This window comes from Rana temporaria, chromosome 5 (genome assembly GCF_905171775.1).
Source record: "Rana temporaria chromosome 5, aRanTem1.1, whole genome shotgun sequence".
NCBI classification, from domain to species: domain Eukaryota; kingdom Metazoa; phylum Chordata; class Amphibia; order Anura; family Ranidae; genus Rana; species Rana temporaria.
Genome location: NC_053493.1, coordinates 282,167,939 through 282,189,078, shown reverse-complemented (window position 1 = coordinate 282,189,078; position 21,140 = coordinate 282,167,939). Strand labels below are relative to the sequence as shown.

At 44.5% G+C, this 21,140-nt stretch overlaps 1 protein-coding gene across 2 annotated transcripts in view; it reads right to left on the bottom strand.

Moving 5' to 3' along the window:
- Positions 1-21,140, bottom strand: part of TMX3 (thioredoxin related transmembrane protein 3) — a 121,085-nt gene that overhangs the window by 82,682 nt on the left and 17,263 nt on the right. For both annotated transcript variants that reach the window (XM_040353905.1, XM_040353906.1), the window contains exon 4: positions 14,869-14,992. In XM_040353905.1, the coding sequence (XP_040209839.1) occupies positions 14,869-14,992 (124 nt within the window). The remainder of the gene's footprint in view (positions 1-14,868; positions 14,993-21,140) is intronic.

Sequence of the window (21,140 nt, the reverse complement as noted above, 5' to 3'; positions counted from 1 at the left end):
GCTTTTTTTTCCAAAATTGTCGCTCTATTTTTGTTTATAGCGCAAAAAAAAAAAAAACGGAGAGGTGATCAAATACCACCAAAGGAAAGCTCTATTTGTGGGGAAAAAAGGACGTCAAATTGTCAGTTAAAACGACGCAGTGCCGAATCGCAAAGTGCTCTGGTCTTTGGCCAGCCAAATGATACAGGGCAAGTGGTTAAAAAAAAAGGCCAAATATTTATGCACATGCAGGTATGTACTTTAACCACTTAGCAAACGAGTATAAAAATAAATAAATAAAAATTACATAAATATATCCCACAGTTTGTAGACAATACAACCGTTGCATAAACCAATCAATATACGCTTAGTTTTTTTTTTTTAACCAAAAACATGTAGCCGAATACATTTTGGCCTAAATTTATGGAGAAATTTGATTTTTTTTTATTTGATGGGTTTTATAGCAGACAGTAAAAAATATATATATTTTTTTTCTCTAAATTGTCGGTCTTTTTTGTTTATAGCGTAAAAAGATTTAAAAAGTAAAGGTGTGGGAAAAAAAAAATTAAATCTATTTGGATACAGTGCCTGGTCATGAAGGGGTGTAAAGTGGTTAATAGAATGCTCAGAGCCCTTTTATTTATGGTGATAACACCTCTTACACTTGCCGATTTAAAAAAGTCAGTGCAACTGTAAGGCCTCATTCACACTTGGCCGTTCTGGTCCGTCTGTCGGCGGACCTGAACGGCCCGCTCCATGCATCGCTATGGAGCGTTGGATGTCAGCGGAGACATGTCCGCTAACATCCGACCCGATCCGCTAAAAACAAACGTATGGGGACACGTCCCCATCCGTCCATGGTGGATCGGATCGGGTAAGATCTGATGAAAACGGACATGCTGTCCGTTTTCATCAGATCGCTCCATAGGACACAGCGGTGCCCGACAAGCCCCTCCCCGCTCAGTGAGCAGAGAGGAGCTTGTCATCCGTCGGCTCAGCGGAGATCTGCGGACAGATCTCCCGCTGAGCCGACGGGAGCAGGCAGACTCCGTAGCGACGGAGTCTGCCAAGTGTGAATGAAGCCTTAGGGCCCTTTCACATGTACAGATCTCTTGAGGATCCGTACCTTTATCATCCGCTTGCTCAGCAGGGATCGCACCACATGTACAGTGCCTTGCGAAAGTATTCGGCACCCTTGAATTTTGCGACCTTTTGCCACATTTCAGGCTTCAAACATAAAGATATAAAACTGTAATTTTTTTTGAAGAATCAACAAGTGGGACACAATCATGAAGTGGAACGAAATTTATTGGATATTTCAAACTTTTTTAACAAATAAAAAACTGAAAAATTGGGCGTGCAAAATTATTCAGCCCCTTTACTTTCAGTGCAGCAAACTCTCCAGAAGTTCAGTGAGGATCTCTGAATGATCCAATGTTGACCTAAATGACTAATGATGATACATAGAATCCACCTGTGTGTAATCAAGTCTCTGAATAAATGCACCTGCACTGTGATAGTCTCAGAGGCCCGTTTAAAGCGCAGAGAGCATCATGAAGAACAAGGAACACACCAGGCAGGTCCGAGATACTGTTGGAGACGTTTAAAGCCGGATTTGGATACAAAAAGATTTCCCCAGCTTTAAACATCCCAAGGAGCACTGTGCAAGCGATAATATTGAAATGGAAGGAGTATCAGACCACTGCAAATCTACGAAGACCTGGCCGTCCCTCTAAACTTTCAGCTCATACAAGGAGAAGACTGATCAGAGATGCCCATGATCACTCTGGATGAACTGCAGAGATCTACAGCTGAGGTGGGAGACTCTGTCCATAGGACAACAATCAGTCGTATACTGCACAAATCTGGCCTTTATGGAAGAGTGGCAAGAAGAAAGCCATTTCTTAAAGATATCCATAAAAAGTGTTGTTTAAAGTTTGCCACAAGCCACCTGGGAGACACACCAAACATGTGGAAGAAGGTGCTCTGGTCAGATGAACCAAAATCTAACTTTTTGGCAACAATGCAAAACGTTATGTTTGGCATAAAAGCAACACAGCTCATCACCCTGAACACACCATCCCCACTGTGAAACATGGTGGTGGCAGCATCATGGTTTGGGCCTGCTTTTCTTCAGCAGGGACAGGGAAGATGGTTAAAATTGATAGGAAGATGGATGGAGCCAAATACAGGACCATTCTGGAAGAAAACCTGATGGAGTCTGCAAAAGACCTGAGACTGGGACGGAGATTTGTCTTCCAACAAGACAATGATCCAAAATATAAAGCAAAATATACAATGGAATGGTTCACAAATAAACATATCCAGGTGTTAGAATAGCCAAGTCAAAGTCCAGACCTGAATCCAATCGAGAATCTGTGGAAAGAACTGAAAACTGCTGTTCACAAACGCTCTCCATCCAACCTCACTGAGCTCGAGCTGTTTTGCAAGGAGGAATAGGCAAAAGTTTCAGTCCCTCGATGTGCAAAACTAATAGAGACATACCCCAAGCGACTTACAGCTGTAATCGCAGCAAAAGGCGGCGCTACAAAGTATTAACTTAAGGGGGCTGAATAATTTTGCACGCCCAATTTTTCAGTTTTTTATTTGTTAAAAAAGTTTGAAATATCCAATAAATTTCGTTCCACTTCATGATTGTGTCCCACTTGTTGATTCTTCAAAAAAAATTACAGTTTTATATCCTTATGTTTGAAGCCTGAAATGTGGCAAAAGGTCGCAAAGTTCAAGGGGGCCGAATACTTTCGCAAGGCACTGTATATCGGTATTTCATCCGAAAACGGATTTATGAAATACGGACATACGGTCCGCAGGTGTGAAAGGCCCTTACAGATGAAATATAAAACTTGCTTTTTGGGTTTATAATGGAAGTGAAAATGTATAAAAAAAAAAAAAACTTCAGTTTAAATAAATGAAATACTCATCATGTTAAATATATTTATAAAAAGGCGATAAAACATTTGTAGTAAAGACTTGTCTTGTAACTGGAGTCCTTCGAATAGCAGAGTATTTCTGGTAAATATCTATAGGGTTAACCAATAATCGATGTAAATGCAGGGTGTGCCAATTGCAGGCTACAGTTAAACAAGGTGATAAATGATGGCAGACTGGTTTGCCTTTACCACCTTTACCACCTTTCTCCATTTAATATATACAATATGTGCAGAAAAACAAAAGCAGATGGTGACATTTGCAACAAGCTTATAGCTTTACAATGAATGGCAGTTTTCTATAGGGACAAGCGAAGAGAGATTACAGAAAATCTACAGATTACTTGGTGGAACACAGCAAGTTCTTATCACAGGCAACCTATACAGAGAGAAACACATACACAGCTTTGTCCACTGCCATCTGAAAATGCGAAACGTCAGGTTGTCCCCGCCATCAATACATGAACAATAATGCAGATATGGAAAGTCAGAGGGCCAGATCCACGTACCTCAGCGCATCTTTCCGTCCGACGTAGCATATCTCTGATACACTACGCCGCCGTAACTTACAGCGTATTTTCTGTATCCTGAAAGAATTTGCGCCGTAAGTTACGGCGGCGTAGTGTAACTTTGTCAGCGTAAAGGCGCGCAATTCAAATGGATGAGATGGGGGCGGGTTTTATGTTAATACGTCTTGACCCAACGTAAATGCCGTCCGTGGGGGTGTCCCAATCGACAGAAGCGCCACCTAGCGGCCAGCGTAAATATGCACCTTAGATCCGACGGCATACTAAGACGTACGCCAGTCGGATCTAGCCCACATTCAGGCATACAGTAGGTGTTTGTGATATTGTGTTTTTAGCACGACAGCATCGTGCTGATTCTCGGCGACATGGTGCCGAGATCTCGCCGACATCTCGCACTCACTGGAATAGTGACAGCACATCCCAGCAAGCGCGTCATAGAAGCGACGGGAGATCCGACTTGGATTCCCGCCAATTCTACACGTGTGCGGCGTTTGTTATGAATCCTGAGGGGGAAGTCTCCGCCGGATTTTAAATAAAAATCCGGCATGGGTTCCCCCCTCAGGAGCATACCGGGCCCTTAGGTCTGTTATGGGTTGTAAGGAGAGCCCCCCTACGCCGAAAAAAACGGCGTAGGGGGTCCCCCTACAATCCATACCAGACCCGTATCCAAAGCACGCTACCCCGCCAGCCAGGAAGGGATTGGGCCCTCCCGAGCGCCCCCCCCCCTCCCGAGCCGTACCAGGCTGCATGCCCTCAACATGGGGGGGTTGGGTGCTCTGGGGCAGGGGGGCGCACTGCGGCCCCCCCACCTCAGAGCACCCTGTCCCCATGTTGATGAGGACAGGGCCCCTTCCCGACAACCCTGGCCGTTGGTTGTCGGGGTATGCGGGCGGGAGGCTTATCGGAATCTGGGAGCCCCCTTTAATAAGGGGGCCCCCAGATACCGGCCCCCCACCCTAAGTGAATGAGTATGGGGTACATCGTACCCCTACCCATTCACCTGCAAGAAAAGTGGTAAAAACACAAATAAACCACACAGGGTATTAAAATATTTTATTAGTCTGCTCCGGAGGCCTCCCCTGTCTTCTTTATTAGCTCTTTTACCAGGGGGAGCTTCTTCTTTGACGTCTTCGGGTGGGTGGGGGCCGCCGTCTGGTTCTCTTCCACCGCCGGGGGGGGTCGCTTTTAAAAAAGCCCCCACCCCCCGGCGGGTTTCCTCCGGCGTCTTCGGAGGGGGGGCTTCTTCCGCTATCCCGACGGGTCTTCTCCGCTATCCGGGGGGTCTTCTCAACTCTCCGGGGGTCTCCTTCTATGTTCGCCGCTCTCCGCTGTTGACTCGGCGCACCCCGGTTCTTCCTCTTGCTGTCCGGTGCCTTCTTCTTCCGTGCTGTACGTCTTCTTCTCCTTCCGCGCTGTGAGTTCTTCTTCCGTGCTGTGACGTCATGTTCTTCACTTCTCTTCTTCTCCCGATGTTGACAAGCCGGCTCTTCTCGCTGAAATGACGGATGCGCGCCTTGCATCGGACCTATATAGGCCTCACAGTCCCATCATGCTCTGTACCTACCCATGTGATACCTACCTGTAGGGGGCGTAGGGGGGCTCTCCTTACAACCCATAACAGACCTAAGGGCCCGGTATGCTCCTGAGGGGGGAACCCATGCCGGATTTTTATTTAAAATCCGGCGGGGACTTCCCCCTCAGGATTCATAACAAGCGCCGCACACGTGTAGAATTGGCGGGAATCCAAGTCGGATCTCCCGTCGCTTCTATGACGGCTCTGTCTCCATCGCGGCAAGCCAGCTCGGCGCTGGCTCCCGCGATGGGGCTCGTAGGTGCTCAATCTCGCCGAGAAAGAGAGCGAGATTGACACAAAATCGGGTTCACCTACTGTATCTTGTTTTGTGGATACAAAACAAAGATACGCCGGAGCAACCTAGAAGTTACGCGGCGTATCAATAGATACGCCAGCGTAACTGCTTCGTGGATCTGGCCCAGAATCTCAAATCTGTCTTCTTGCACCAGGGCAGACAATGAAACAGGACAGAAGCCACTGGATTGGCAAGGCAGCCAGGAACCTGGCATTTTCAGAGAAAGGGATAAACAATTGGTAACCTCTACAATTCCTCTTCCTCCAAACTATGGCCCTCCAGTTGTTCAGGAACTACAATTCCCATCATGCCTAGTCATGTCTGTGAAAGTCAGAGATTTGCAATGCCTCATGGGATGTGTAGTTCCGCAACAGCTGGAGGGCCGTAGTTTGGAGATCCCTAACCTAGGCCATTCAGCACAAAGAGACCCACACATCAATAATACTCATCTTACCAATGCTCTCTCGCGACTCCTGCCTCCATCAGCTGACAATAATACCCAGTGCTTCCAGGTAACAAATGATTTGATCTCCTCCCATGTGACAGCACTTGGGTCCAGCATCCAATCACTACACTTGAGCACTGTCACATGACCAGGAGAGTGCTGGTACTGTTCCCATTAGCATCCAACACCAGCTGACACATTGGATTCCACTGCTGGATGCAACAGAGACAAGAGTACTAGTAAGGTGGTGATGGCGGGGGCATTTACAAAGACACTGGCATGGTCAAGGTGAGTGCCTGCACTGCAAGGGTTACAGTATTTGCTTGTTTAGGTCTGGGTGAACAATATACACTGCTCAAAAAAAATTAAAGGAACACTTTTAAAACACATCAGATTTCAATGGGGAAAAATGTCATGCTGGAGCTCTATATTGATATGGACTGGGCAATGTAATACAAATGCATTGCATATAGGGCTGGAGGCAAACTACCATATTGCCTCATATATTGTCCCAACCATTCTTACCCCCCTCATTGGACAGGGTAATGTGTTAGGAACATTGTTTGTGGAAATGAAAATTATCAACCTACAGAGGGTTAAATTCAAAGACACCCTGAAAAATAGCTATGAGTAACAACATCACATGATGTGAAACGCGTCAGCCACCTTTTTCCTGTTGTTCACTTCATTTTGACTTTTTTTTGCATCGCTTTGGTTGTTTTTTGAATTTTATTTATACAATAAAAGACATTGTTTTAAGGAGTGCGGCAGTCCAGGATCTTCTTCTATCCAATACACCCTGAAAATACCCATCTATTCTGACTGTTATTCACTAGTGAAAATTGCGAGTATTGCCTCGTTAGAGTTAAATAGCAAAGTCTATAAACTGTGCCAACATCCCTGTTGTTTGTAGTGAGTGTATCTTGATCAGTGGACTCAAATCAAGGCTGCTTGAGGCCTGATTGATTGACCATAGATCAAGAGAAAGGAAAGGGAGGTTTGTTTGGGACTTTGAAGGCACTAGTATGCAGCAGTATAAAATATATATTTTGTATTATTATAATTGTTAAATAAATTTTTATATATATTTTATACTGCTGCATACTAGTGCCTTCAAAGTCCCAAACAAACCTCCCTTTCCTTTCTCTTGATCTATGGTCAATCAATCAGGCCTCAAGCAGCCTTGATTTGAGTCCACTGATCAAGATACACTCACTACAAACAACAGGGATGTTGGCACAGTTTATAGACTTTGCTATTTAACTCTAACGAGGCAATACTCGCAATTTTCACTATCTAATTGGGTGGATAACACACCCGCTTCTCTTTTAGTAGAACCTATCTTTTGAGTTTAATAACTCATTTAGGTCTACCTTATGAGTGCCTCTCACTCTAATTCTATTAAATATTAATTTTATTTATTATTGTGGAGATCTATTTTCTGTATTTTTCTCTATGATGGGAGTGACTCTTTAGTCGAGATAGATATCATGGAAGTTCTTGGCACTGACTGGACATGTTTTATGACTACCATCCAAACCTCTACTCTTAATACTCACAAAATAGATGATGACCTTAAAGTATATTTCGGGAAGATTTTTGCTTTTTTGAAACGTAAATCCCACCTACACTGGCACATCGAATATTTCAGACGTTACTTATTGGATAACATTTGTCCTATTGGACTACGCATCCAAATTTTCCCCACCATCAAGGAACCTTCACCTGATTTCAAAAAGAATTGGGAAACCACCCTATTGGGGTGTAGTACTGATCTAATGAAATCATTGGTGATTCAGTATACCTCAGATATGACTTTACTCGACATGGAAATTAATAATCTTAACAGTCAATTCCAGCATCTGATCGGCAATACCATATACACCGACAAATGGAAGGAATTAAAAACTCGCTTAGAGACACTCAACAGAGACATCATAGTGAGTAAACAAACAAAATTCAACAAAGACAAATCAGCATATGCAGATGGCTATGCATACAAATGGTCTACTAATCAGAGCAATAGGAGGGGTAATAGACGCGTTCAGCATCTCGGTAATTCCAACACTGAAGTGGAATCCGACTCCTCTATTTCCTCTTTAACTTCCCAACAAAGTGGAACAAGACCTCCCACTACTTCCAAAGGCACTAAATCCGCCCGAAAAAGGCTGAGATATGGAGGGACTACCCCCCCACCCTTACCAGCTAAAAAGGATAGACAAATTGCCAAGGCAACAAAGACACGGGTACCAACTGCACGGGATCTTGTGGACACCAACCTATCTACTGACAACTTGGGCAGGTCCACATCCCTACACGGAGCAATACCCAAAGTCCTTAACTCATCTTTGATGACCAACAAGTTTACAAAGACCAATGATGATGCCATTTTTTTAGACCTGAAGAAGCAGCAGGGAAACCTAGATACATTTGTTCTAAAATCAATGCCAAACCTACCGCCCCCATTACAACCAACTCCTCTGAAAATAACAGCCTTAACATAATTAATTTGACCCCATTAATATTATCCGAGGACCAATCCTCAGTATTACAGCTTGGCTTAGGCTTTTGTCCTCTTGACTCTTTGAAGATAACACATACTATCAAGGACCTTTATCTATTAGCCCGCAACCTGACATATAAGTTTATTTTTGATAGAGACCGTGGCCTAATTAATTTAGAGCATGAATTAGCGGAGAGAACCAAACAGTTCACCATGAACGAATTTCGTGCCCTCCGAGACTTAATGCTCTTATATGACGAGAGCAACCCTGACGACACCAATCCAGCATTGACTGTTGTAGATGATCCAATTGTACCCATTCCAACCACTAGACCCCCACGCAAACCCTTTCGTCTCCCTTCTAGGAGATTCCCTGACCTTATGACCTGCCCATCGATTTGGGCGTTTGTACAGGCTACAATCCGAGATCTCAAAAGACAGGAATGGCATACAATATCTCCTAATTTAACCGTTAGACAGACTAAAGCCCTCAAATCTCTGCAGAAATGTACCGATACTGTAATCAAACAATCGGACAAAGGTGGAAATATTGTACTCATGACACATGAATTTTATCAAAACATGTGCTATTCAATATTAAACAACACCGACTGGTACAGTCGGATCCCCTCCACCTTTGTTTCTAACTTTACTACAGAACTCAGATCTCTATGTACAGATGCCTACTTTTTAGGATTGATTGATAAGGACACTTTAGAATACTTGATCCCCAAATTTCCCCGGTTACCCACTTTTTATTCCTTGCCCAAAACGCATAAAAACGTAAAAAAAACCCCCGGCCGACCTATTGTGTCTGGCATGGGATCTCTTACAGACAATGCTAGTAAATTCGTAGATGCCTTCCTTATGCCCCATGTCACGAGTCTTCCATCATATATTCGTGACACTTCTGACCTTTTGAAACATATCGAGGGGACCCAAGTCCCTCCTGACGCCCTGCTCGTGGCCCTGGATGTCGAGGCCTTGTACTCGAGCATCCCCCACGAGCAGGGCGTCAGAACGGCCGGGTCCTTTTTATATGAACAGGAAAACACCTCATGGTCCCTGGTTAAATTTATTTTACAGCTATTATCATTTATCCTAACAAAAAATTATTTTACGTTCAACGACAAATTATTTTTGCAAAATCAGGGTGTGGCGATGGGTACATCCTGCGCCCCAGCCTATGCCAATTTATATCTTGGCGGCTGGGAACGCTCACTACACGCTAACGACACTCTTCGAAGATTTTTGGATCAGGTTTTACTTTGGTATAGATTTATAGATGATTTGTTCATTATTTGGACCGGTACTTCTGAGTCCCTACTAGAATTTGTACGTCTACTTAATGTAAATGAATTTAACCTTAGATTTACCGTCGAATTTGATGACACTCGGGTCCCATTTCTTGACCTGACTGTCATCAAACAAAGTGACGGTACTCTACATACGGACTTGTACCGTAAACCTACGGCCGGAAATACCTTATTGTTTGCTACCAGTGCTCACCCTAAGCCATTAATTAGAAGTATTCCTTTCGCCCAATATTTAAGACTACGTAGGAATTGCACACTACCCAGCGATTTCAAAAAACAAGCAGACGCACTAAGGTTGCGCCTACTTGACCGTGGCTATGCCCGGACAAACCTCAAAAAAGCCTACAATAGGGCCTGCTTACGCTCTAGGAATTCATTGTTATACGACACACTTAAACAGAGAAATACAACCACCCCAGGTAACAATTCTGTACGTTTTATCACTACTTATTCAGCTCATCACAATGTCCTACGTGATATCCTCAATAGACATTGGCATATCCTTACGGATGACAATACCTTGTCCAAACATGTGAAAGTACATCCTGAAATGGTCTATCGCCGTGCATTCTCACTGCGAGACCGACTTACCCAGAGTCATTATACACAAGAACGTTCATCCCCTCCAGCACTCAGGGGAACATATCAATGCGGCAATTGTCCGCGTTGCCTGTGGGTACTGGAGGGTAAACGATTTATTTTACCTAATAATGAAGTTTTTTCTCCTTCCTTTTACGCTGATTGTGGTACCAAGGGTGTGGTTTATTTAATGGTGTGCAACTGTAATGCTTTTTATGTTGGAAAAACAATCAGAGAATTCCGCCAACGTATGGGCGACCACCTTTACGACACAAGAGTTGGTAAACTGACTACCATTGGACGTCATATAGGACTTTATCATAGGTATGACTCGACAGTAATACGCTTCCTTATATTGGAGGTCATTCCACCGCATCCACGTGGTGGCGATTGGGACAAATCCATTCTCCAAAAGGAATGTTTATGGATAGAACATTTGAACGCTATGACTTATCCAGGTTTGAATGAGGTCAATTCATACAAGTCCTTCATATAGGCGGGACTTTGATGGATTGACTATTCATTCACCTACAATCAACTTCAACCTGATATGCTTGATTGTTCCACCATAATGTTACTATCATCCAAAACAAACCCCTCTCTGTCCCCCTGCAACTCCTCCTAATTACAAATATTATCTCTGTCTGTATTTCTACCCCCTCTAATGTCATCACTACATTTTAGATGCCTGCTACACCTTAATTGAATCTTCTCGTCATGATTGTCTTTTCCCTGATTTCTGAATTATTATTGTTTAATGACTCCACAATTTAATGTATTGCAGGTATATCCCCCTGTATATATTTATAATGTTAACGTCTGTGATACTCACACATCAATGTTTACATTGCAATTTTTCTATGTACGCCTCAGTGCTGTGCCTTGTCAGCTTAGGACCTTGTCATGTGATCGGGCTGGCCGCGGCCTCGCCCCCTTTTTCTGACTGGCGCACGCTGGACCCTTCAGACCTCGGGCTCCAATCGGAGCCCGCTGTTTGCAGCATCGAACCCGGCCTCAGGCCATTGGGTATCATGTCTGCAAGGCCGCGCATTGACCAATGCGCGGCCGTCTGAACGGTGAGTCACGTCTGCGTCACGCCCACGTGACGTATGACGTGTCTTGGGATTCCTCATTTAAGCTGCTCCACGAGCGGCTTGGGTGAGATGCACGGTGCTCTCCCTGGGGATTGACTGACACTACACATTCTGTGGTAAGCACACTTTATTTATACTGACCCTGTATCAACTACTCCTGTGCCATTCTATTATTTAATATTATGATTTTCAATCAATCGTTTGATACCATATCTTTCTTAGATTGGCTTGCTGGTGTTTACCCACACTGGCTCTCTCTCATTGCTTGCTGCTATCTAATTGTCAGCTCCATGTGTCTACCACCCCAGTATTCACTAAACTGATTACATTGTTTTGGACAGTAAGCTGCAGTTTTATTTAACCCTTTCCATTCCAGCACTGATTGTCACTTCCTGGTGTCCCGTTGCTGAATTATTAGTTCTCTTGGCTGCTTTCTTCAATTTTTTCATCCGGGTATTTTTGATTTTCACTATTCACCACCTCACTACCATACCTCCCCTTCCCTTTTCCCTCCCTGTTTTTTAACCCATTTCTTTTCCCTCCCCCCCCCCCCCTCCCTCCCCTCCTATTCCCTTCCCACCTTCTACCAATCCCCCTTTCTTCCTTTTCCCCCCCCCCCACCCCTCCTCTCCCGCCTTCTTTTTCCTCCCCCCCCTCCTCCCTCCCTCCCTTTTTCCTCCCCCCCTCCTTTTCTTTTTTTTTTCTTTTCTTTTTTCTCTTTTTCTCTTCTTTTTTTCTTTTCTTTTTTCCTCCTTTTTCTTTTTCTTCCTTCCTCCGTTTCTTTGTTTTCTTTGGTCTTCCCTTCTTTTCCCCACTTTCATTCCCTTCCTCCTCCCTTCCTGCATAACCATCCCCCATTACATTTAGTATTAGGAATAACCTATTAACCTTCTCCATCAGAGCCCGTTCTTATTATCCCCCACGTGCGCTCTAGGGGGCCACTGCCTAAGCCATTCCACGACCACTTTGGCAAATCAAGGTGAGTAGTCTTTGACTCTCCTACAAGACGCAACACTGAGCCTATGAAATTTCTCTATTAAATTATTGTATACAATTGCTTGTTATTATTATTTTTTCCATGTTGTTCATATTTTACATATGTACCCTATAGACATTCCTCCTGAAGAAGCAGTTTTATACTGCGAAACCGGTCGAGACCACGACTCCACTGATTAGAAAATACGGTCTTGTGATCAATCTGATTTGTGGGGTTTGTCTCAATTGTTCTGCTTTTTTGTATATTTTGTATTATTATAATTGTTAAATAAATTTTTATATATATTTTATACTGCTGCATACTAGTGCCTTCAAAGTCCCAAACAAACCTCCCTTTCCTTTCTCTTGATCTATGGTCAATCAATCAGGCCTCAAGCAGCCTTGATTTGTTATTCACTAGTATTGCATTTGGCTAGGGTCAGTGTGACTACTGGTAGCACGAGGCGATACTTGGACCCTATAAAGGTTGCACAGGCAGTCCAACTCCTCCAGGATGGCACATTAATACGTGTCATTGCCAGAAGGTTTGCTGTGTCTCCCAGCACAATCTCAAGAGCATGGAGGAGATTCCAGGAGACAGGAAGTTCCTCTAGGAGAGCTAGACAGGGCAGTAGAAGGTCCTTAACCCATCAGCAGGACCAGTATCTGCTCCTTTGTGCAAGGAGGAACAAGATGAGCACTGCCAGAGCCCTACAAAATTACCTCCAGCAGGCCACTGGTGTGAATGTCTCTGACCAAACAATCAGGAACAGACTTCATGGGGGTGGTATGAGGGCCCGACATCCTCTAGTGTGCTCTGTGCTCACTAACCAGCTCCATGGAGCTCGATTGGCATTTTCCATTGAACACCAGAATTGGCAGGTCCGCCATTGGTGCCCCATACTTTTCACAGATGAGAGCAGGTTTACCCTGAGCATATATGACAGACGTGAAAGGGTATGGAGAAGCCGCGGAGAACTTTATGCTGCCTGTAACATCATTCAGCATGACCGGTGTGGTGGTGGGTCAGTGATGGTCTGCGGAGGCATATCCATGGAGGGATGCACAGACCTCTACAGGCTACACAATGGCACCCTGACTGCTATTAGGTATCAGGATGAAATCCTTGGACCCATTGTCAGACCATATGCTGGTGCAGTGGGTCCTGGGTTCCTCCAGGTGCACGACAATGCCCGGCCTCATGTGGCGAGAGCATGCAGCCATACAAAGTACTGAGGACCATGCTGAGTTGCTGCAATGGAATTTCAGCAAAATTAACTAGCCTACTGCATCATTATCATTTTTTTCACTTTGATTTTCAGGGTGTCTTTGAATTCAGCTCTCTGTAGGTGGATAATTTTCATTTCCATCAAACAATGTGCCATCCTTTCGTTCCTAACACATTAACCAGTCCATACCAGTATAGATATCCAGCATGATGTTATTTTTTCCCATTGAGATCTGATGTGTTTTCAAAGTGTTCGCTTTTTCGGTGCTTCTGAATCGCTTCCCATTCTTTGGAATGGGCAGAGTCGTTTTGGGAGTGCTGTAAAGATGCTGCTTTCAGGAATTTTTCTAATATCCCTCAAGCACACCGCCCCAGTGTGAAAGCACTCAGACTTTCACACCCTGGCAGCATGGGAGGCAGTTTTTAGGAGCTTTACAGGCGCTATTTCTAGCGCTAAAACGCCTGAAAACTGCCTCAGCATGAAAGAGGTCTAACAGATGCAGAAGGATTTTGTCATGGACCTTGGAATGCTGAAGGGTATCTCTTTGAAATCTGTTACACAGTGGGGGGTCTTCTGCTCTGTCTTAAGGCCAGACGGCTCCATTGTTCTGTGTCTGGCTATGGTGTACATTGATTGCCCCCTGGGGCTTTTGTCTCAATACACAAAACAGTTCCTCCATTCAAGCTATTGGACCAATCCCTGCTGACTCATGTTCAAGTCCTCATTTGCATGCCTAAGAGGACCTGAAGGAGAACTACATGTACTTTATAATTGACCAATAGGAAAGCGATTGTTGGGGGCGGGATGTTCCAAATTCTGTTTAAAAAGAGTGTTGTGTACTTCCAATAAAGGTCTTCCTGTTTGAACTTACATACAGCCTGCCTGGTGTTTGTTCTAATGGATCCCGAACGGCACATAGCTGTAGTTCGGATCCCGGAGCCTTGGATGACCGAACCATCAGACGTTGCAATCTGCAAGCTGACTCACTAGTAGCAGAGGAGTGTCGGGAGAGCAGAAGCGAGCGAGCAAGGGTCTTGTTACAGATTTTATTTAAATTTCAGCACTTTGAACGGATGCAGATAAACAAGTAAAACTTATGTAGGAGCATTTGTTTCATCTCTGTGTATCGTCAGAGGCCAGTCACTTCACTGGGTATATGAGAGGCTTTACGAACACTCTCAGGGCCTTATCGCCAAGCTCAGTGCCAAAACTGCTCAGCTGCATCAGATCTGTGTATCGCAATGGTTTTTATTTTTCAGCTACAGCAAGAACATTAAGCTGCAGATTTTAAAGTTCAGTGGTTCAATAAAAGATAAAATCTGATGCTGTGTCAGTTTTATTTCTGGTCTTGAATGGGATCACAATACCATCCGTGCACAATGTTCCTAATGTACAATGCACCTACTTGAATGAACTGTTGCATCCATCTTTCCGACTCTGACTGGGGAACCGCTAGACCTCATCTCAACCCCAACTTCATTCCAGACAGGTTCAAGCTTCTTGCAGTGACCACACCAGGGAGCGTAAAACTAAAAAAAAAAAAAAAAAGGAATATATCATAAACAAGTCATAGTATACACACACACACAACACAACTCTGCACAATTGTTCAGCTTACTCCTAATCTGTCCACCTTTAGGAGAAGTCTGTCCCACCTCCACCTAAAACTGTACTTTTACTGTCTCCATCAAATCTTCCCCAGACCTTTTGCCTCTCTCTTTTAGATTGTAAATTCTCACAAGCAGGGCCCGGCTAATCCTTTCATGCCGAAACGCGTGATACTGGTGTGTCCTGCTATGTAGCCAATAAAGGATTCTTACAATGGATGTCACGGAGTAGCCAGCTTTATTGTATTATAATTAGAGAATACATGGATTGATATTCAGCTGGTTCTGCAGGAACTGGTCAAATTTTGATCCATGTATGGCTGTTCCCATTCAGGAAATGATCTAGTGATCGACTTCTCCTGAACAGGATTGTCTTCATATTTTAGCTGCAGCTCTGATTAGCGTATTCTAACAGCTAAGGAGTCCAACTGTCAGAATACAATAGCACAGCTGGGGGATTCCTTCATCCATCTCAAATGTGTGAATGAGGGAATAGGTTCATTTGTTGGTTAACCACTTGAAGAACAAACCTTTTAAAGTTTAATAGCCGGATTCATAGAGAGTTACGCCGGCGTATCAGTAGATACGCCGTCGTAACTCTGAATCTACGCCGGCGTTAATTAAGGCGTATTCTGGAAACCAGATACGCTTAAATTAGGCTAAGATACGAGCAGCGTAAGTCTCCTACGCCGTCGTATCCTAAAGTGTAATTTTTAGGATGGCCGTAGAATATGTAAATATGTAAAGTTCGGCGTAGAATATGTAAATTACTAGATACGCCGATTCACGAACGTACGTGCGCCCGTTGCAGTAAAGATACACTGTTTCCGTAAGAGATACGCCGCGTAAAGATAAAGCTGCCCCCTAAGAGGCGTAGTCAATTTTAAGTATGATCGTTGTTCCCGCGTCGAAATTTGAAAATTTTACGTTGTTTGCGTAAGTCGTCAGTGAATAGGGCTGGACGTAATTTACGTTCACGTCGAAACCAATACGTCCTTGCGGCATACTTTGGAGCAATGCACACTGGTATATGTACACGGACGGCGCATCCTCATTTGAATTAGGCGCACTTACGCCGGCCACATTTACGATACGCCGCCGTAAGTTAGGAGGCAAGTACTTTGTGAATACAGTACTTGCCTCTCTGACTTAAGGCGGCGTAGCGTAAATACAAAACGCTAAGCCGCCTTTAAGATGCGGTGCTCTACTTGAATCTGGCCATAAGTCAGTATTTTTTTGCTTGAAAATGATTTATAACCCCCAAACATATATATATATATATATATATTATTTTTTATCAGAGACCCTAGGGAATAAAAAGCAGATTGTCACAGTTTGTTATGCCACACAGTATTTGTGCAGCGTTTTTTTTTTTCCAAACGCAATTTTTTGGGAAAAAAAAATAAACTTTAACGAATTAAAAATAAATACCCAATTTTTTTGGTAAAATATGAAAGATGATGTTACGTCGGAAAAAAATACATACCTAACAAGTCACGATACTTAAAAAAAATCTCCATACGCTTTCAACATTTTTACAGGTTAACCGTTTAGAGTTACAGAGGAGGTCTAGCGCTAGAATTATTGCTCTCTCCAACGTTCATGATGAAACCTCACGTGTGGTGCGAACACTGTTTACACATATGTGTCGCTCCGGTCCTCCAAGGCCACAGAGGCGATCAGGTCTCTGTTCGCCTCTGTGATTGGCTGGCCACACCATCAGATCGTTTCTATGGCACGCTGGTTAAACTGGTAAGAAACACCAGAGAGCAGCAGGGTGAATTCCAGTGGCCAATTAGCTGCTTGGCCCACTTTCGTGAGAAAATACCCAGGTGATGGCTGACAGCTTCAACCATAACCCCAGTAAACCACTTGCAAGCCGCAACGCACATCTATACATATTGCTGTCGGCAAGTGGTTAAAGAAACAAAAAAAAAGATCCATTGATGGGCAGAATTTCTAATTAAAATTCTTAGGAAAAGTCTTCTAAAAATTTGCACAAAAATTCTCAGGACATATGAATGTCGTTCGAAAGACTTTGTTTGCTTTTAAAATTAGATTTTGGAATGAATGGACATTACCAAATGAAAACCACATACACGGTTATTGTTAGACATTTGTTCGTTGCACATAAACAGATGTGAAATTACCAAGATAAAAGACAGCTTAGCATTATGTCCGATTAAGTAAAGTCTTGTAATCTATTTCCATCAAATACATGCTTGGAGTTAAAGTAGTTGTAAACCAGGGGTCAAGTCCTGGGGAAAAAAGTGTGGGAACTCCCACCCAAGATCCACCCCCCCACCAAAGTTCTTTCTAAATCCCGCGATAACTTGCGGCAGACCTCCGCAATGTCTCCTGGGAACAATGACAAAAGCTCCCAGGAGACATTGCGGCATCGAGGAAGTGACGGAATACCCGCACACTACCCGATGAATCCATATACAGGAAGCGGCCAGTAACATAAAGGATTACTAAGGTTCGCCTGCCCCTGACAGTGACTCGAGCTGGGCATCGCCGCTTAGTGAAGGATTGGCTCGGGGGGGGGGGGGGGGGGGGGCTCGGCTGCTCTAGTCCTGCAAAGGGAACGGAGTTCCTGCTGTGAAAAAAGTGCAGGAACTCCGTTCCCACGCGTTCCCGCAGGACTTGAGCCCTGTTGTAAACTGTTACATATACCCAGTGATGCGACTGGAGGCCACCTGAAACAAATCCTCTTACAGAAGTTGTACGTGTTTATCTATAGCCCTCTCCACATCTGTCCAATGGCTGAATTTATCAATCTTATCTGAGTGTTTAGAAAAAAAGGGGAGGGGGAGCAGAAATTACACTCTACAGAGCTCAGTGAGGACAGCTCCGAGAGCCGATTGGAGGAAAGGGACAAACCCCCTTTCACACAGCACACAGGAACAGAACTGAGACCGTCAATCAGCTGGAGGTTACAGAGTTACACTCTGCAGATCTCAGTGAAAGCTGATTGGAGGAAAGGGACATGCCCCCCCTCACACAGAAAAAGCTGAGGCTGTCAATCACAGGCTGGAGTGTCCCTCCCCTGTCACCATTTTTCTCTTGGTGTCAGGAAAACTTGTCAGACGTGACTCATGCTGATAGCAGGAGACAGAGATGACACTTAGTGCTCTTAATTGAGACAAGTACACACTATAAGCCAGATTTAGAGAGGTTTACGCCGGCGTATCAGTAGATACGCCGTCGTAACTCTGAATCTGCGCCGTCCTAAATTTAAGTGTATTCTCAAATTGAGATACACTTAAATCTAGCTAAGATACAACGGCGGGCGCCGTCGTATCTTAGCTTTCTATTTAGGCCGGCCGCTAGGGGCGTGTACGCTGATTTACGCCTAGAATGCGTAAATAAGCGAGATACGCCTATTCATGAACGTACGCTTGCCCGTCGCAGTAAAGATACGCCGTTTACGTAAGGCGTTTTCAGGCGTAAAGTTAGTCCAACAAAAAGCTGGCCTAGCCAATGTCAAGTATGGACGTCGGTCCCGCGTCAAATGTTGAAATTTTTACGTTGTTTGCGTAAGTCGTCTGTGAATGGGGCTGGGGGTCATTCACATCGAAACCAATAAGTCTTTGCGGCGTAATTTGGAGCATGCGCACTGGGATATGTCCACAGGCGGTGCATGCGCCGTTCGTAAAAAACGTCAATCACGTTGGGTCACGATTCATTAGCATAAAACACGCCCACCTCTTCACAATTTGAATTAGGCGCATTTAGGCCGGCACATTTACGCTACGCCGCCGTAACTTAGGACGCAAGTGCTTTGTGAATACAGCACTTGCCTCTCTAACTTACGGCGGCGTAGCGTATATGCGATACGCTACGCCTGCCTAACGTTAGGCTCCCATACCTGAATCCGGCTATATAAAGGGATATGCTTTGCTCATATTTTAATGTCCAAAGTTTACAACCACTTTAAAGCGGGGGTTCACCCTTAGAGGGCACTTTTCCCCCTTAGATTCCTGCTCGTTTTCTCTAGGGGAATCAGCAATTTGTTTTAAAATATGTGCAGTACTTACCCGTTTACGAGATGCATCCTCTCCGTCGCTTCCGGGTATGGGCTTCGGGAATGGGCGTTCCTTCTTGATTGACAGTCTTCCGAGAGGCTTCCGACGGTCGCATCCATCGCGTCACGATTTTCCGAAAGAAGCCGAACGTCGGTGCGCAGGCGCAGTATAGAGCCGCACCGACGTTCGGCTTCTTTCGGGTACGAGTGACGCGATGGATGCGACCGTCGGAAGCCTCTCGGAAGAATGTCAATCAAGAAGGAACGCCCGCTCCCGAAGACCCATACCCGGAAGCGACGGAAGAAGATGCAGCTCGAAAACGGGTAAGTACTGCTCATATTTTAATACAAATAGCCGATTCCCCTAGACCGAACGAGCAGGAATCTAAGGGGAGAAATTTTTTTTTTTAACAAATGGGTGAACTCCCGCTTTAAGCTGCGTCAAAATACAAAAATAAAATAAAATAAAGATTTTTATTAAACGCATTACCTCTATTTGTTAGAAAATAATAACATGAGCCTTTCTTGTAAGAAAAATGCCATCAGCCTCCCGCTGGGTTTCATTTCCCTGAGCCGACATTTCTGCCAACACATGCACTTCTTTTTGCTGTATCATAGCGGTAATCAAAGCAGATCTATATAAGATAAGTGCCAACAACAGCTGGAATTCTCAAAAAAACGCTTTAATCAATCTTAGTTTTAAGTTCCAGATAAATGTTTTAACAACAAATTGTAAAGAAATCTGCAGCTGAACAAATTCCATTCTTCTCAATCCCTTCGGTTTGTACTCATTACGGGATTAAGGCATATTGGCAATCGCAAGTTGTTTGTGTAGAACTTGGGGAATGAAATCTACAGAAAATCAATAAAAACAGTAATGTCCCCGGCAAGAGTTCCTTTTTAATTTCACAGCACAATTGGGCGATATTTTCCATGTACACAATCACTTCTAATTTACTCGGCTGTATTCTATATGCCTTTCAGAACACGGAGAAGAGGCGCTTAGAGACTAGACCCAACTGGTACTAATGGAAGATACGCTTGGATGGTGGAGAGTCCTCTTTACCTTTTGTTACTGCAGAGTAAGATTTGTATACTTTTTAGATGATTGTTTCACTAAACCCAATATCAAAAATATCATATTAAATCGGTGGCAACCCGTGTAACACATACCGTATTTACCGGGGTATAGCGCGCACCCCTAAACTTGACCCGGATTCCTGTGGAAAAAAAGATTTTTTTGTACTTACAGTTTTGGTGTCTTGCGCGGCGGCCTCGTCGGGTCCGGCGTCCGTCTGCGGCTTCGGGTGTCCTCTTCGTCGGGTCCGGCGTCCTTGCCGCGCCGAGTTTGAATACTGCTCCGACATATACCGAGCGCAGTACACTCGTGTATCGTCGGGCAGGCTCGGCTACTCTCGTGGTGACGTCCTGTACGTCCAGGACGTGAGCGCGAGAGGCGCCGAAACTGCCCGAAGATACACGAGTGTACTGCGCTCGGTATATGCCGGCGCAGTATTCAAATTGAGTGCGGGAAAGCGGGTATCGGAGTATACCGTGCACCCACCATTTTGCCCTGATTTTCAGGGCAAAATAGTGCGCGGTATACGCCGATAAATACGGTATGTGCGGAAACATAACGAAAGAGCTTGTAAAAGGTACAATTTTTCCCCATTAACAACATCTGTACGCCCGGGCAACGGGAGGGATCGGCAATCATGTGGCCACTGTGATTGGCTGTTACAGTGGTCACATGATTAGGAGCCAGTCCCACCAGCTACCTATCTTTGCTGGAAGCACACAGTAAGTGCACGCTCAGCACAGAAACATCGGCCGCCCAGTGATACATATGTACAGCATGTGGGCATTAAAGGGGTTGTAAAGGTACCTTAGTGCAGTCCTCCTTCACTAACCTCATCCGCATGGTAACCGTCAGGGATCGATAACCTCCTGATGCATACTTGGGATCAGGAACTTTTCAATCACGTGACCACTGTGACAGCCAATCACATGACGCAAACGACGTTGATTTTTAAATTTCGACGC